Source organism: Aptenodytes forsteri, unplaced genomic scaffold (assembly GCF_000699145.1).
Source record: "Aptenodytes forsteri isolate BGI_AS27 unplaced genomic scaffold, ASM69914v1 Scaffold120, whole genome shotgun sequence".
In the NCBI taxonomy this organism is placed as follows: domain Eukaryota; kingdom Metazoa; phylum Chordata; class Aves; order Sphenisciformes; family Spheniscidae; genus Aptenodytes; species Aptenodytes forsteri.
The window spans coordinates 2,785,719-2,802,128 of NW_008795938.1; the positions used below are offsets into that span (position 1 = coordinate 2,785,719).

The window sequence follows — 16,410 nt, forward strand, 5'->3', positions numbered from 1 at the left end:
GGGTTGACGGTTGGACTCGATGATCTTAGAGGTCTTTTCCAACCTTAGTGATTCTATGATTCTATGATTCTATGAATGTGGATAAATATTTAATAGATCTGATTCCTAATTTTTCAGTTAATTTCTCTTTTCCTTCCAACAGAGAACAATCATGATGAAGAGTTTTAGAAAGATATAACAAAGGACAGGGAATGAACCCAGTTTAGAGTGAGATCACACTCCTAACCTCGGGCCAGCCAACTCACAGAGAGGGAGTAAAGGCAAAATTGTAGTCTAGCTCTGACTCAGAGCTGTTCCAAGACAGAAGTGAAATAAAATATGCTGAGTAGGCATGGACTTTATATTTAATAGGCTAATATATTCAAATGTTACTTGTAAGACAACCAATTGTTTCTTGTTTGATGTATGGTACTTGCTATGCCAGATGTTAAACGATATCTAATTCTATGTTAGATCTGATATTAACAGAATCAGGTTTAGCTCAAATCTTATATAATGTACAAGATAGAAAAAATAAAGAGGAAACGTCAAGTGCAAGATTGCATTCATTTACACATTCATATAATTGTGGTCAGAACTACTGGCACATAGGAACACTGGGCACAGCCCAGCAAAATAGATTTAATTCCAAAAAAATTGTGTCTAGAATTGGAGATACTTCAGGTGAAAGGACTGTATCATTCCAGAACAAAGAGCAGACATTTTCTTCTCACTATGCGTTCTACCAAAATCATGTGCTGGGTTTTAAAATGCTGCCATTTCAACTCCTGTTCCATGCTGCTGTCCCCGAGGATCCAAATTCAATTTTGTCTACTAGATTAGGAAGAGACTGTCTCCAGTACTTTTGAGCTTTGTGTGGTAACAGCTCAAAGGCAATGTAATAGGTCTTGCAAAAAGTAAAAAGCATCTTAATGGCCGAGAGTGTTTGGATACCAGAAGACAACAGCACAGCTAGCCTACATCATGGAAACCTCTTGTTTGTTACAATACAAGCTTCTCCATTCAACAGTCTATGCAAGAAGAACAATAAATATGTAAACTATCATGTAATTTCCCAACAAAACAGAATAGTTCCTTCCTGGTGGGAATCACAGGGCAGCTGAAGTTAGAAGGGACCTCCAGAGATCATGTAGTCCAACTCTCCTGCTCAAGCAGGGCCACCCGGAGCAGGTTGCCCAGGGTCATGTCCAGTCTGGTTTGAATATTTCCAAGGATGCAGACTCCACAAACCCTTTGGTCAACCTGTTCCAGTGATCAACTACCCTCACAGGGTGCTTATGTATGAGATGCTTGTATATAATAAATGAAGGCTTTTGCCCTGCTATATATATCATAGCAGGTATACAGATAATCGGTAGTTAATAATGGTCTTCTGTAATGTAGAAGAATCCTAGTCTGGACATTTGTTTTCAGATTATTTTTTTTCCCCAGCAATAAAAGCATTACATTTAGATTTTAGTACTGAACTCCTTTATGTGCTTTGAGGCGTAACTTCAGAGCACAGTGCTCCATTATAATGAATTATGATCTGTACGTGTGTGGCACATAGGATGACTCATCTTAACATCCCTTTGAGGCTCTCCTTCAACCATGAGAGTTGGAGCTAAATTATCCATGACGGGGTGACCTGTACTGTGAAATGACAGTTTTCCAGGGCTCAAATAGACCTGAACTTCAAGGAAACGGCTAATTTTTCTGATCAAGTTTCAATTCGTTCCTTGAGAGAAGGGATAGAGGGAAAAATTGTGGACGGGAGAAACGGGACAATTTAGGAGGAGCTTGGAAAACTCATTATCACTTGTAAAATCTCTGTTTGAATTCCGTAACCTCTGTGGCACAAGCAGAAAAAAACAGAAAGGAAGCAGAGAGCTATTGGCCTGTCTTGCTGCACCTGGGGGTCGTGACAGTGCATTGGCTGAGAGCTGCACGTTATCGGTGCTGTCTCATTTCACTGGGTTTTGTTTTGTGTTTATTTGCAGAGCCTGAAGCTGCAGGATGGGGAACAAGCTGGTGAGCACGGGCGAGGGAAAGGCATTGACTGTGCTGCTCTCACCTGCATGGTCCAGCTGGCCCAGATCATTCTCGGTGTGGGCCTGGGGCTCTTGGTTAGTGTTGCTGGCAGTGCCGTCACTGTGATTTCGGCATCTACAGTGGCACTGATCGGCTGCTGCTTTGTTGCTTTTTGTGTTCGATATGTGGAGTAGGACTGTGTGAAGTGGTTGGAAGAAATCTCACCAGGGGATCATTTTCTTTCTGAGTCAGTAGCACTGGTGCTGCTGCCGTGCTGACGCTGCTGGCATGTCCTCCTCTCTTACCTCCTCGGTGCAGTTGCAATTCCAGAGCTTTACGAAAGGGAGACTTGATAAAACTGGTTGCCTAATGCCTCAGATTGAAAGCTTCTATATTTTGACTGCTTTATTACTTCATTCCTGCTGACCTCAGTGTATTAACACGCTATTACACATGATGATGTGTATGCCCGTGGTATCTTGATGCCCTACACTAGGAGTCATTACGAAACTCCTCATTACCAATTTGTGGAAGTTAATAGACGAAGTATGTGATAAATTGAAGAAGAAATAAAAACAGACAGAGTTAGGAAGAAGGTTGTTCTTTGCCTTGTTTTTCAAATATCTTAAGTTTGGGGCTATTCCCTCTGGTAGTCAAAAGCTGCAGGAGGATCAAACAGGTGTCAGAGGCCATGCGGGGTGCAATTGTGTTATGACTAGTAGTACTGTTAAATTGGATCAGTTAATTCCCAGCTACACTCAAAAGCAGATTTGGGTGTGAAAGATGATTGGAATATAAAAAAGATTGAAGCCTATTGTTTAAAAGCATAACTGTAAAGTAATTATTTTATACTGGATCCTGCTTCTTCTGCATGAATGAAATTAAAGTACTGACTGAGCTTGTCATGAAAGTCTGCCTAAGGCTGCTCTGCAAATCCATGTGTAGGCACCTAAACAATCCGTCTATGGGAAACAGCTGCCATTTCTTCCTTCTTAAAAAGCTGGCCTCTTTGATACTGTAACTGAAAAAACAAACTTCACCACAACAAGAATTTTATGAATGGTTGTAAGCCACTTAAATTTTGACATTGGATATGACAGTATTTAGCTTAAAGAAGCATCTCTCTTTTCTCTATTTTCTTTCATGCATCTAGCTTTGAGTGAAATGGCATTTGCTCTTTACAGACTATTGTAAATAAATTCAGCTCGGCAAAGCACTATCAAGAATTATTCTACAGTAAATACTGTACAATACTGTAAGTCCAGTTATTTGTATTTAATTGCATATGAAGCTTATTTTTATAATATTGCCAGAGTTTTGAAAATCCTGTATTTGTGAAAGTGATATGCTGTATTTATGTTGTGCTTCCTCTGTCCTGAAAACTGTCATATCCATTTGCTATGTTATATGCTAAGCCACATGAAGCCATCTGCTAATGCAATATTGGTAATGAACAGTGACACAAAGAGGCTGTTGCCAGGTATGGTGTTTGTTTGGTTTTTTTTAAAATGTTGCACATGTGTAATCAACACTGTCCAGTCAAATGCACTGTGGAGCTGATCAGCTCTTAGAAGCTCTGCATGATGTGAACTGACACCACCACAAATAAATGGTTAGATTTGAGCATAAGGTGCTTCTGTGGAGATGCACCAACTTCATCCTTTTTGTATGTTTTCAAGAGCAGAGTGAGTCATTTATTCTCAGGAAAAACAATTTTCCCTTAGGCAAACTTTTATTAATTATAACAAGTCCATGGCAGCCTCAGCTACCTTTTCTTGTTGATGATTGTGTCTCCATTGTAGACCCAGAATGGGGCTCAGTGCATGGCAAACCTTACCTTTCTTCACAGTTCCTTCATCCTGCCTTATGAAAAAGCCACATTTTATGGTTTCTTTCAATTTGTGGCTCTTCATGAATCCCCCTTATGTCACACTCATGGAAGAGAAAAGCTTGGAAGACTGAGCCCCTGGACTGTGCTTGAAACACTTTGTAGGTACTGAGATGGCTGGACTACAAGGGTCTCAACCGGGACAAACAGGAGAAGGCCAGAAAATGAAGGATGGTTGTCTTCTCAATTCGCTTTATGCCATTGTTAACATCACTAACTTCCATTAACTCAATATCTCCTGGGAGGAGGAATTTTTAAGGGAAGAGCGAGGCTTCTGTGGAGCCATAAAAACAGAGAAAGGAGGAGGTGATCTGGTTTTATAGGACTGCAGGACTTGAAGTACCATGTAAACCCATGCTCCAGGAGCTGAGGACATAAAGCTCCGATTCCAGCGTGAGGCTGGGAAAGGACTTTGCAATGTTTACCTATGTCTTTGTCAATATTTTCTTTGAAGGTTTAACGCCATCAGAACATTAAAATTTGAATGGTCAGTGCTCTCTCTCCTCTGTTACACAAAGAGAAAGCTGGCATTGATTCAGGCTCATGGAGTGACTGTAGATCTGTAGCAACATAACAAGAATTGTGAACCCACAGACAGGAGAGAGATGTGACCATCACATATATCAATGCTTTTATTTACAAATTTATTCGGAGAAAACTGTTTCAAGAACTCACTTTATCATCTTTCTCGTGATCTTTCCTTTTAAAAGTCACTGCATGCTACAGAACACAGAACAGAATAGAGTCAGTTTTTCTTTGGAAATCTCTCCATAAAAACTTCCTAAACTTGTTTCTAAGACTTCAAAATAATATCTTTCTTAATGGGTCTTCATCAAAAATAGCAAGCAGACAAAAAACTATGTACAATTTGAAAAAAGGTGTTTAAAACAGAAAAATTATGATGGTGCTCATTCTGAAGTCGAAAATGTATTTCAGGTGTTACTGAAAACAACGTAAAGTGTTACTAATCCATGAGAAGGGATAACATAAGTACGTCTTTCAGCAATAGAAATACTAAAATGTTAAAAATATTAAAGGCATTGAAGAACTGTACTGTGGTGCTACTAATTTGAGAAGTTCCACCTTTTCTGTCCTTTTACATTAGTTCAGGATTTGAGTTATCAATATGATCAGTTATTGTACTTAATATCAGCTTTTAGTGCAATGATGTGAGTTTCAAAGTTAGAAGTACCCTGGGTCTGAACTTTCTCTTCTGGTTTTATTTCCATATATATAAAACCAAATAAATAAAGATCTTCTCTATATCGTGTTCATGCAAATGACACTTTTAGATGAAGACGAGATGTCTTGAGATAACCAACCCCTCCTCCCTCCCACTTTAACAGAACTAGTCATGGCTGAATGAAATGAGGCAGGAAACAAATCTGCCATCTTATCTTCATGACACTTTTCCTTTTTCTTTCTCTTACGAATGCCTGCCCGTTATTCCCATTTAACAAGCAGGCATCTCATGCAAGCAAACCATTCAAGGAAATGTTGGTTCTCTTGTTTAGAGGACTTGCAGTGTTAGTAACGTCACAACTGGGTTTTTTTCCAATATTCATTCTGCCTTTCACAGTGATCTCATTAAGTTTCTTTGACTTCCTTGAAAACAAGCAACTCGGGTGGTTTGTGGGAGACACTATTCTTCCAGATAAAGTACATGAGTCAGGACGAATCACAAATGTCTTTGCCTTGGCAGAACTCACAGCTTTAGCATCGGTGCCTATGAATCGGTACCAGTCCCTGCAGCATGTCAAAAATAGGGAGAATAGTGTAATTAGGAGATGTGGCAATGATGACATTTGGTATTTCTGAACTGTAGAGGGATTGCTTCATGGAGGAAAAGGGTGGAAGTATCTGCTGTAAAATGTCTTCAAATGATTTTTGGCATGATAAAGCTATAAAAAATGATCTATAAAACAAAACTTTTCCCTCTAAGTTTCCAGTATTCATTTCTTATTCCCTAGCTGCTCCTTCTTTGTATATTTAAGCAGCAAATGTTTGGGGCCACTTGCCCAAGACTAAACTGTGAAAAGTGATTTGTAATTCTGTTGCCTTCTGTGGTGTATTCAGTTTCATACATTGCTCCTTTAGGTACACAAGGTGTGTTAATCAGTTGTATTTCCTAAAGTTTCTTCTTGGAAATGAACTTTTTACCTCCCCATGTATTAATATTTTACCTGTGTATTAAAGATAATGACTTCACATCGTGCAGAGACATCAAACCAGAGAGTATTGCTTTGCGTGGCTCCAGGTAAGTGCTTGCAGTATCGGGAACAAAAAATTCAGTGCTTTCCACTCTGGATTGCACAGTAGACTCAGATAAGCAGATCCTGCCTGTTATTTTCAGGGAGAGATATCTGCGACCTTTTCTAAACAATTGGTTGCTTTTTGAAAGGGTAATTATCAAAGGCTATGTCTGCTCCAAGGAGGAGAGGGAATGGGGCTGCTGCCTTTCTATGGATGAAGTACTCTCCTCCCCGAAGGCTGGGTGCTTGGTTGCCCCCCGGTGTTCAATGACATTATAGCACTTCTCCAGGGCGTGGTAGCTGCCTGCCTTTCCTTGCATCACTTTCTAACCCCAATCCTGTCCCTCTCTGTTTCATCTTACTCTGAAGTTTCCTTATAGTGATGTACTGCTGCAGTTCAGTTTTCTTTTTTCATGCGTAGACAACAAAGGAAAGTTGCTTTCTACTCGCTGTAACCCAGCTGTGTAATGCCAATGAAGACACTGCCATATGGACACGCGGTGGTAGGAGCCCACCGAGGACATGCTTAGCACCAAACTCATGGTAGAATCTGGCCTTTGAAACCTTCAGTGCTAATGCCAAGAGTCAATCCTGTAGTGCAGCTGTCCCCCCATTTGTTTGGCAGATGAATTTTTGTTGCATTGGTTCCCAACAGGTAAAGTGCATCGGGAGGCAGGGACAGTGGTCACAGCACACAGAGAGGACAATAGGCAGCGTCAGGCTCTTTGACACCTCTGTTTTCAGGGCCCCTCTGCTCATTAGGTGCTGAGGAGGATAGGGGAAAATAGCAGAACTGCGGGGTGTACGAGTAGCATGAGGGAAAGGAAAAAGTTCTTTTGTTAAAGGCTGGGAGCACTAGCCTGGAGTTGCATGGCTGGCAGATCACCATGTAAGTGCAAATGTATCTCAAATTATTTGTTTTGCTTGTTAACATTCAGATCTGATTTTTTTTTTTAAAAGAAATGTCATCTCACAATACAATTTGCAAGTTATCAGATTCCAGGAATTTTAAGGGCTGAAGTACTTATTTCTTTAATAAGCGCTGAAATTCCAACGTAACACCCAATCCCAGTAAGTAGACTTTTAAAAATATATCCCAAATATTGATAGATTGCCATAACATTGCAAAACATGGCAATAAAACAGTTGTTAAAACTACGGTTATCTCTGAGAGAGAGGTGGCACCTTATCAAAAGGTGTTGTTCTTTTCTGAACAGGAATTTTGTTTTTTGGAATATTTTACTTGGAATTACTTTATATCAAGTGTGCTCAAAATTCAAGATTTCAGTCTACGTCTCTGAAAATGTAATCCCAAATCTGAAATTCAGACTAGATTCTTCTTTTCACTATTTATGATCAGCTGTACAGGTTGAGCAGTGATTTAATACAGTGCTATAGGATCCCTGTTACCTTCAGTTCAGGAGCTCCTGGGTAGCTCTCTACCTCTATATGCATCACTGGATTTACCTATGAATAAGGGACTGGAGTTCAGCAGGAAATGCCTTTTGATGGGCAAAAGGAAGAGTATATTTCCTCTGACCCCCCTCAGCTGTTTCAGCAGAAATAAAAAGTAGTAAAAACGTTTTTGAAATCTGTTTATGACCATAAATATATAATAGATGATCTGAAATATACAGTAGGAGATGATTTGAGGGCATAAAATTTTTAGAGGTTTTTCAGAATAAATGTCAAGGAAGACAGACATGCTAATTCTACTGTATTGGAACAAAGATGTATTCATAGCAATTTATTTGCCATCATAGAATCACACAGAAGCACAGAATAGTTGGGGTGGCCACTGGAGATGGCCTAGTCCAATCCCGCTGCTCAACGCAGAGCTGCTAAAGCAGGCTGGTCATGCTGTGTCCACTCAGATTCGGAGGATCTCCAAAGATGCAGACTCCACAACATCTCTGGGCAACCTGTCCCAGTGCTTGACCACACTCACCATAAACAAGGGGTTTTTTTTCTTCCATTTAAATAAAATTTATTGAATTTCAGTTTGTGCCTGTTGCATCTTGTCCATTCCCTGGACAACACTGAGAAGAGTCTGGTTCCAGCTTCTTTAACCTCCACCTCCATCAGGTATTTACACACATTGACAAGATCCCCCTGAGCCTTCTCAGGTCCAGGCTGAACAACCCCAGCTCTGCCAGCCTCTCCTCACATGGTAGATGCTCCAAACCCTACACCATACTGGAGCCTCTCCAGTAAGTTCATCTCTCTCTTGCACTGGGGAGTGCAGAACTGGACACAGCATCCCAAATGTGGCCTCACCAGGTTGAGCAGAGGGGAAGAATCACCTCCCTTGATCTGCTAGCAATGCAGCCCAGGATGCTGTTGGCTGCCTTTGCTGCAAGGGCACGTTGCTGTCTCATGCTCAACTTGTCCACCAGGATCCCCAGGTCCTTCTCTGCAAAGCTGCTTTCCAGTTGGTCGGCCCACAGCCTGTACTGGTGCTGGGGGTTGTCCGCTCCTAGGCGCAGAACTCTGCATTTCCCTGTGTTGAACTGCCTGGGGTTCCTGTCAGCCCATTTCTCCAGCCCACCAAGGATTCTCTGAATGATGGCCCAACCTTCTGGTGTATCAGCCACTCCTCCCGCTTTTGTATCATTTGCAAACAGCTGGGGTGCACTCTGTCCCATCATCCAGCTCATTAATGAAGATGTTGAACAGGACTGGCCTCAGTATTGATCTCTGGGGCACACCACTTGTCACTGCCCTCCTGTCACGGAAAGAGTGATGTACTTCACTTGCAAAAGAGAAGCAACAATATATTTTATTGATATAAAACAGGGGAGCACACCACCACACCTCCAGCTGGACTTTGTGCTGCTGATCACAACCCTTTAAGCCTGGCAGTGCAGCCAGTTTCAATCCAGCTCACTTTCCACTTATCTGGTCCATCCTTTATTGGTTTGTCTACGGGGATGTCATGGGAGAGAGCACCAAAACCTTATTTAAGTCAAGATATGCAACATCCACTGCTCTCCCTTCACCCAGCAAGCCAGTTATCTCATCATAGAAGGTTACCAGCTTGGTCAGACATGATTTCCCCATCATCTAAACTCTGGGCTAGTTGCTGGTAGCTATGGATTGATAACAACTTTATTATCTCAATTTTAGGATTTGGCCTGAAAAGAAAATTGAAGGTATTTGATTTTCAGACTTCTTGTCTAACCTGATCAAAGACTTTTTCACAACTACAGAGAGAAAGAGGTAATTTTTCCACAAGATTCCAGTTTTATCCAACATTATGTCAGGTGTGACTTCTGAACGAAAGTGGAAAGGTTCATTGAACAACAATGGTAGAAGTCAGTGTTGAATAGCTAATTTGATCATTGTGCAATGAGTGTACTCATCCAGTTGGTCTGTGCAAGGAACAACACAGATCCTTGGAGAAACAGTATCTCATTGTCCCAAAGAATGGATGAGTGAAGGAGAGAGTTAATATCTGAGTGAGCTACCTTTATTTTGTTATTTCCCACACTGAATAGTCTGCGGTCAGTCACCTTAACTTTCTGTTAGCACTCCCCAAGCAGGTAGGTCAAGGTTTCCTGAATAAATTGTTTCTGTCTCCAGGTGGTTTTTTGGCCCAATTTGCTCAGGCATCCTGTGAGTCTGTATTTTACAGTTAAGATTTTGGGAAGGACTCTGAGGTTGTGCACAAACATAGGCTGAGAAACCTGCACGTATGTGTAGGATTTGAAAGAGCCGGTTCTAAGGAAAACAACTCCCTGCAACTCGGGAACATGCCTAAGGCCTGTTACCAGCTGCGCCTTAGCAAAGGAACAAGTTAACTGGCTGCCCAGCCTTTTCTTGCAGACTTTATCTCAACTACTGCTGCACTGACTGGTGCTAAGAATGTACCTGGAGGAGATTCTTATAACTGCTTAATCATGATAAAAAGGTATTTTCAATAACCCCTTCTGAATGGATTAATCAGAATTCTCTTTTGAAGAAGGAGAGAAATAGCCCTCACTAAAAATTGGAGATCCAAGCTCCCAATCTAATGTCCTTGAGTTGCACCGCACCCATACCTATGCCTGCTCAAGCTCAGGGATACTGATTAGATCAGAGCTCCTGCGCAGGCACTCAATTGACTAATCAAGTTTTAAAGCAGACAGTCATGAACGGGAATTAAGGGGACTGGAATTTTTTTACTGCTAAAGTGAGTGCCAAAATAACTCAAAGAGAAAGTGAAGAAATATTTCTACTGGAGAAGCATTTTAAAGGGAAACCTGGAAATGCAATGGGAGGTTGTTATTACATTAACAGCTTAGTTATTTGAGCAGGGAAGATATTTAAAAGTACTTAGGCAATCAAAGTCAACGCCTAATGAGAATATCTGGGCTTTAAAGGTTCTTTCAGTTTGTCACTAGATGTCAGCCTGCACCTTCGGGTCGCTATCACTCTGTAGCAATGTGCACCTCTCTACCAGCACCCCACCAGGAATCTCCAACAGGAGGAAACCGATCACAAAAATCTCGTAAAGCACTCTGTAAGTATTGTTTTGTATCCTTCAGCTGTGTTTATTTTAGTCCATGAAAAGGTGATTGTTACAAATGAAGACACGAACATTTGGAGGAAACAGGAGTGTTTTTGAAAAGCGTTGTACTGATTACTTAGGAAACCCCCGGATGCACAGTAGGATTTGTTGTTGTTAACACGTAGTCTCAAAGCTGGAGCTGGAAAGACCCTCTACCCAGGCCACACGCCTGATGCTGTGTGCACGCTCAGAGCAACTGCCCCTTCCTTGCAATGCCCAGGCTGGTGCTCCTGCCAATGCAACACACAGCCCAGATTTCATGCACTGATAGTTGGGACTCACAGCACATGTGAAGCAAAGTTTCTCTCCGCTCATGCACACCTAGAGCAGTGCTCTTTGACCATGCTGGACACACACTGACCTGCACAGCCTGAACTGCCGGTCAGGCCTAAACCAACATTTGGCCAACTGTGGATGGGTTGTGCCTCTTTTGAACAGCAGATTCATGACCTACACCTGGTGGATCAGTGGCTTAGAGAGAGCTGCCCTCTAAGTCCATAGCCCACTTTCTACACACCAAAGGTATTTTCCTATTTGGGTGATTTGCCAAATGTAAGTTTTTTATGTCTTTAGTGATCAGATACCTGGGGCTTCCTCTGAGCATGATATCTTGCTAGTATTCTGGGCTAACTGTGGGTTGTTCTGAACAACATCTATTTTACTGTGTTGTTTTGCTGGCATAAAATTATGTCTACATTGACATCCACAAAAGCACATGGATTTTGTCATGCTGAGCACTGCAGAGGATGTCTTTTAGGCAATTTGCTATCTACTGAAATTCATAGTTATGCTTTAGACACCTGGATAGGTTTTTATGTAATGCACAACAACATTTAAGCATCAGGAGAGGGATTAAAATTCCAGCAAGCCAAGCAAGAAACTATGCTGTTCAAAAGCAAACACCAGGAAGGGAGTCTGGCTTTGAGATGCATCCCCTCTTCTTAATTTAGATACCTTCTCCTGGCCTGTAGAGACACAGATCTCTCTGACCTCTGGAGTTAAGTGTTCATGGTATCATTTTCTCACACAACAGTGTAGCTTTCTTCATCTACTAGCACAGGCATTAGGGCTTTCTCCCAGAACAGGCGAGACCCAAATGCATTTCTTGCAAATCCTTTGCCACATTAGGCTGCTAGATTTATAGGTCTAGAAAGCTCTCAGGCTCTTGCATGGCATACTTAAACTTTGATTGAACCACGACCTGGGAACAAGTTAATCATTGTTCTTGGAAAGGGGAGACCTAGAATCCAGACCTGGATCCAATTTCTCTTCTGCATTTACAAGGAAAAAAATCTTGGCACTTCCTTTTCGGGATTACACCCTAACCACTATGCTGCAAATAACGTTCAAGGGCTTGCCTTCCCTTTATGATCCAGCAATGGTGACCAAACAGGGAACTGTTTCAAACCAGAGCATTTGAACGCGTTCACAGAGTAACCCAGAGATTCAGTCATCCCCCAGGGATGTGGAAGGGGGGAAGCTGAGTTACCTAGGCTGTGGGCAAAAGCTCTGCCCACTTATTTAGTGTTTCAAAAGGGAAGAGGAAGGAGCATAATCTGCACATGCATTGAAAGTAGAACAGGAGAAGCATATCTAGACACAGATGCAAAGGGATGGGGGGAATGAGTTAAGTTTACAGTCCCTTCTAACTTAGTGTGGCCTGGCATGCGATGTTCTGTGTCGGGATGCTGAGCTGCCTCCCTCACTTAGGATACACACTGTGGCCAGTCCTGACTGAGAGATCCCCATGAAGTACAGAGATAAATGCTACACATTTAAGCAGATTTAGGCATGCTCAGGAGCAGACTTCTAGGCACAAAAATTTTACTAGAAAAAACTTTAAGTACCTACAGACTTCAACCGGCAGCCAAGTCAGGATTTAGGAACTTAGAGGGGCAGTTGTACAGTACTTAGATGCTCAAGTTCTTCTGTGGATATATCTGATTTCTTCAGAGTCTTTGCATCTGTATAAGTATGTCTATCAGCTGCCAGCTCACTTCTGCTGTTCTTCTCTAGGCACCTGTATCTTCCCAGTTAGCAAGCACCCAAGGCTGTAGCAGAAGTCTCTTCTGCCTTGAAAAAAACGGAACACGAGCTTCTCCTTGCAAGTAGCAGAACCAGCTGCTGCCAGACCAAACCTGAATTTTACAACAGGAGTTACTGACATGTACAGTAAAACTAATAGAGTCTGCAAAGCATAACTGCCACTAACAGGACTGCGATTTTTTCTGGACAGAAATAGCAAGTTTGCTCCACATCAGTACTTAGAAGTGACAAACAACCCTCTGCAGAAATGCTTTTTTAGCAGAGTCAGGCAGATGTTGGAGTTAGGCTGCAGAGGAAGGGGCTGAAAATAGAGAGGGGTTTTGAATATTGTATTTATATATTCATCTCATATGCAGTATTGGAGATTAACGAACTTGTGTTTGACAACAAAACCAGAACTGTTGCATTTTTCCATCTTTTAAAAGAAATATTTTGACCTTTCAGTTCTAAATTATTTTTTCCTCATAATTTAAAAAAAAATATTTTAAAAAGTAAATATACAACCTTACCATAAAAAGTTTCACAGCTTAAAATTACACTTTTTTCATGTCCTTAAAAGTTCATTTCAGATCAACATCAAATTGTTTCCCAGATGTTTCTCTGGAACACAGGCTGGGACAGGCATTGTCCCTGCCCTTCTCCAGGGTGTGAGAGCGCTGAACTGCAGGCTCTAGGGCTGCTCACACCGGAGGAATTGAACTAGACTTGATTGAAACACTGGCAAGTATCAGTGCAGACCCTTAACAAATACTTTAGCAGAACAAAAACCTTTGTGCTTGGTTTTAGCTGAAGCCAGAAGTATCCCAGACCAAGCAGCTTGAAGTGGCTGTGATTTGTTTCTTTTTCCCTTTTTTTTATTTACAGTTGTGTTGTATTCCACTCCGGGAAATCAAACAGTCTGAAGCACAGCAAGAACAAAGCCTACAGCCTCAGTGCCCTGGGAGAGACGCCTGCCTTGCCACACACTCCTTCGGGCTGTGGGTCTCCTCCCCAGCAGCCTGGAGAGAGGCTGGGGAACAGGATGTCGGGGAGCTCACACCCTCCCCTCCAAACCCAGGCAAAGCAACACCTCTCCATGAAGCTGCAAGGCCTGTCCTTGGGTTTCTCCTTGGCTGTCTGGGTTACTCTGTATCCTGGCACCAGCAGAGAGGATGGGGGGAGCTGGAAAAGCAGATCCTACACAGATCCGGAGGGGAGCACAGTAGTCCTTGTCCCCTCTCTTTCCTGGGTCCCTAAGAGAGGGGAAAGGGGCCAAGCTTGAACAAGCTAGAGCCTTGTACCCACTTGTCCTGGCTATTCCCATCAGGGCAGATATGAAATAGGACATAGGCTGCCTGATCCCTGTGCCCTCACTGGAGCCCAGGGAGCAGTGACCACAGCCAGGCTGGCATCATTTACAATGCCACACAGCAGTGAGAAAGCAGCCCAGCTCCCTCCCCCTGCCACAAACACACACACAGGGGTGGGAGGGCTGCTGGCCCCTTACTGCTTGCACCTCCAGGTTGGGGGGACACAGCTGAGGCCTCCCAGCCTCGCTCCGCCCCATCCAGCCCCTTTCCTCCCTATGGTGCCCTGAACATCCTGCATCGTCCCTGGATGGAGTCCTGTCACCCTCCCCAGTTCCTCTTCCCCAGAAAAGGTATGAGCACTAAAAAGCATCTCCTAGAGACACCCCAATCCCCAGTGCACCACCACTGCCTCCTCCTACTCCTGTTCTCCAGTCTGGGGCACATTTTCAAGACAATTTCCATCAACAAGCTTCTGAGAGCAGACACAACCCCAAAAGAGCATCTCTCACACAGCACAAACACACACAGGGGTGGGAGGGCTGCTGGCCCCTTACTGCTTGCACCTCCAGGTTGGGGGGACACAGCTGAGGCCTCCCAGCCTCGCTCCGCCCCATCCAGCCCCTTTCCTCCCTATGGTGCCCTGAACATCCTGCATCGTCCCTGGATGGAGTCCTGTCACCCTCCCCAGTTCCTCTTCCCCAGAAAAGGTATGAGCACTAAAAAGCATCTCCTAGAGACACCCCAATCCCCAGTGCACCACCACTGCCTCCTCCTACTCCTGTTCTCCAGTCTGGGGCACATTTTCAAGACAATTTCCATCAACAAGCTTCTGAGAGCAGACACAACCCCAAAAGAGCATCTCTCACACAGAAGCCCTCCTTTACCCATCCCTCCTCCCCTTGCCCCTACCAGGCATGCAATATCCCAGGGCCACATCTTGCACACACCCCACAGTCCCACTCCCCAGAGCCCCCTGCCCATCTCAGCAGTGCTGCTCCGTGGAGCTAGCAGGCAGCAGGTCACAGCGGCTGCTGTACATCACCACCCCAGGGGGGTAGTAGGCCACCTCTGGCTGGACAGTTGCAGCAGGGGAAGAAGCAGTGATGGGGTGGACAGGCACCAAGGCATGTAAGGCCTGCTCCTCCTGCTCGGGCTTGGTGGTGTCAGTGAAAGGGCGCATGGTGGTGAGGGAAGGTGAGGTGATCCTCCAGAGGAGGCTCTTCAGTGCCTTGCGAAACTCCCTGCGCATAAGGCAGTAGAGGATGGGGTTGAGGCAGCTGTTGGAGTGTGCCAGGCACACGCTGATGGGGAAGAGGTACACTTGGGAGAGGAAGTACTCAGTACTGAAGTGCACCACGTTGAGTTTGATGAGGATGCCCCACATTGTGAGCGCTTGGTTAGGCAGCCAGCACAAGAAGAAAGACAGCACCACGATGGACACTGACTTAGTCACTTTGGAGCGGCGCTTCGTGCTGGGGCCACTACAGGTGCTGCCAATATGCTTGTCACTGATGAAGCGCACCAGGAGCAAGTAGCAGAGGCTGATGATGGCCAGCGGCAGCACAAAGCCCAGCAGCACCTTCTGGATATGGTACAGACCCAGCCAGAACTGGGCATTGCTGCCTCGGCCCGCGGGGAACTTGATGAGGCAGAGCACTTCATCAAAGACGGTGGCAGTGGTGGAAAAAATGGCGTGAGGCAGGGAAGCCAGGATAGCTGACAGCCAGATGAGCGCACAAAGCCACTTGGCGGAGCAGCAGCCACCCAGTGGGTCACCTCGCCGCTGATTCTTCAAGGCTGAAGCCACAGAGCGGTATCGAGCCACACTCATGGCAGTGAGAAAGAAGACACTGGCATACATATTCATGGCTGTCACATATGAGACAATCTTACACATTGCCTTGCCGAAGAGCCAGTTGAAGTCCAGTGCGTTCTCCACTGCCCAGAACGGCAAGGTCAGCACGAACTGGAAGTCAGTCACAGCCAGGCTGGTCACAAAGAGGTTGATGGAGGACTTCCTCCAGCCTTGTTTGCTTTTCATCAGGTAGAGCACCAGCAGGTTGCCCACCAGCCCCAGGGCGCACACCACGGAGTACACCAGGGAGATGACAATCCGCACTACGTCGGAGCTGTCCCCCTGCATCCCGTCGGCTCGCTCCGAGTTGATGTTCTTAAAGAGCTGCAGGAAGGACATGTTGCTCCTGTTGCCCATCTGGGCGTCCTTCAGGAAACCCAGCGGCGCGTCCCAGGACTCCCAGTCCGCTCCTTCCTTCATGCCGGCGGCTGGCGAGCAGGCACCGCGCTCGCAGGGCTCGCCCACCCCATGCTAGAAAGGGCGACGGGGCCGCGGGAGCCTTTCCCCAGACCCCCGAGCCG

General features: G+C 44.4%; 2 protein-coding genes across 3 annotated transcripts in view; one reads left to right on the forward strand and one right to left on the reverse strand.

The window, feature by feature from the left end:
* The window catches only part of SLC45A2 (solute carrier family 45 member 2), an 18,026-nt gene extending 14,892 nt beyond the window's left edge, over nt 1-3,134 (forward strand). The window contains exon 7 of one of the 2 annotated variants that reach the window (XM_009285188.2): nt 1,980-3,134. In XM_009285188.2, the coding sequence (XP_009283463.1) occupies nt 1,980-2,204 (225 nt within the window). In that variant the 3' untranslated portion in view covers nt 2,205-3,134. The remainder of the gene's footprint in view (nt 1-1,979) is intronic. The other variant, XM_009285189.1, reaches the window with a different exon arrangement.
* An 11,882-nt stretch (nt 3,135-15,016) lies between these two features.
* Nucleotides 15,017-16,382, reverse strand: RXFP3 (relaxin/insulin like family peptide receptor 3). Its single transcript, XM_009285226.1, has one exon. It carries the CDS (start codon nt 16,307-16,309, stop codon nt 15,017-15,019), a length of 1,293 nt encoding a protein of 430 aa, XP_009283501.1. The 5' UTR covers nt 16,310-16,382.
* Nucleotides 16,383-16,410: the final 28 nt, after the last annotated feature.

Excerpts from the sequence above, each read along its gene's own strand:
- RXFP3 (XM_009285226.1), bottom strand. The coding sequence starts at position 16,309 with ATGAAGGAAGGAGCGGACTGGGAGTCCTGGGACGCGCCGCTGGGTTTC.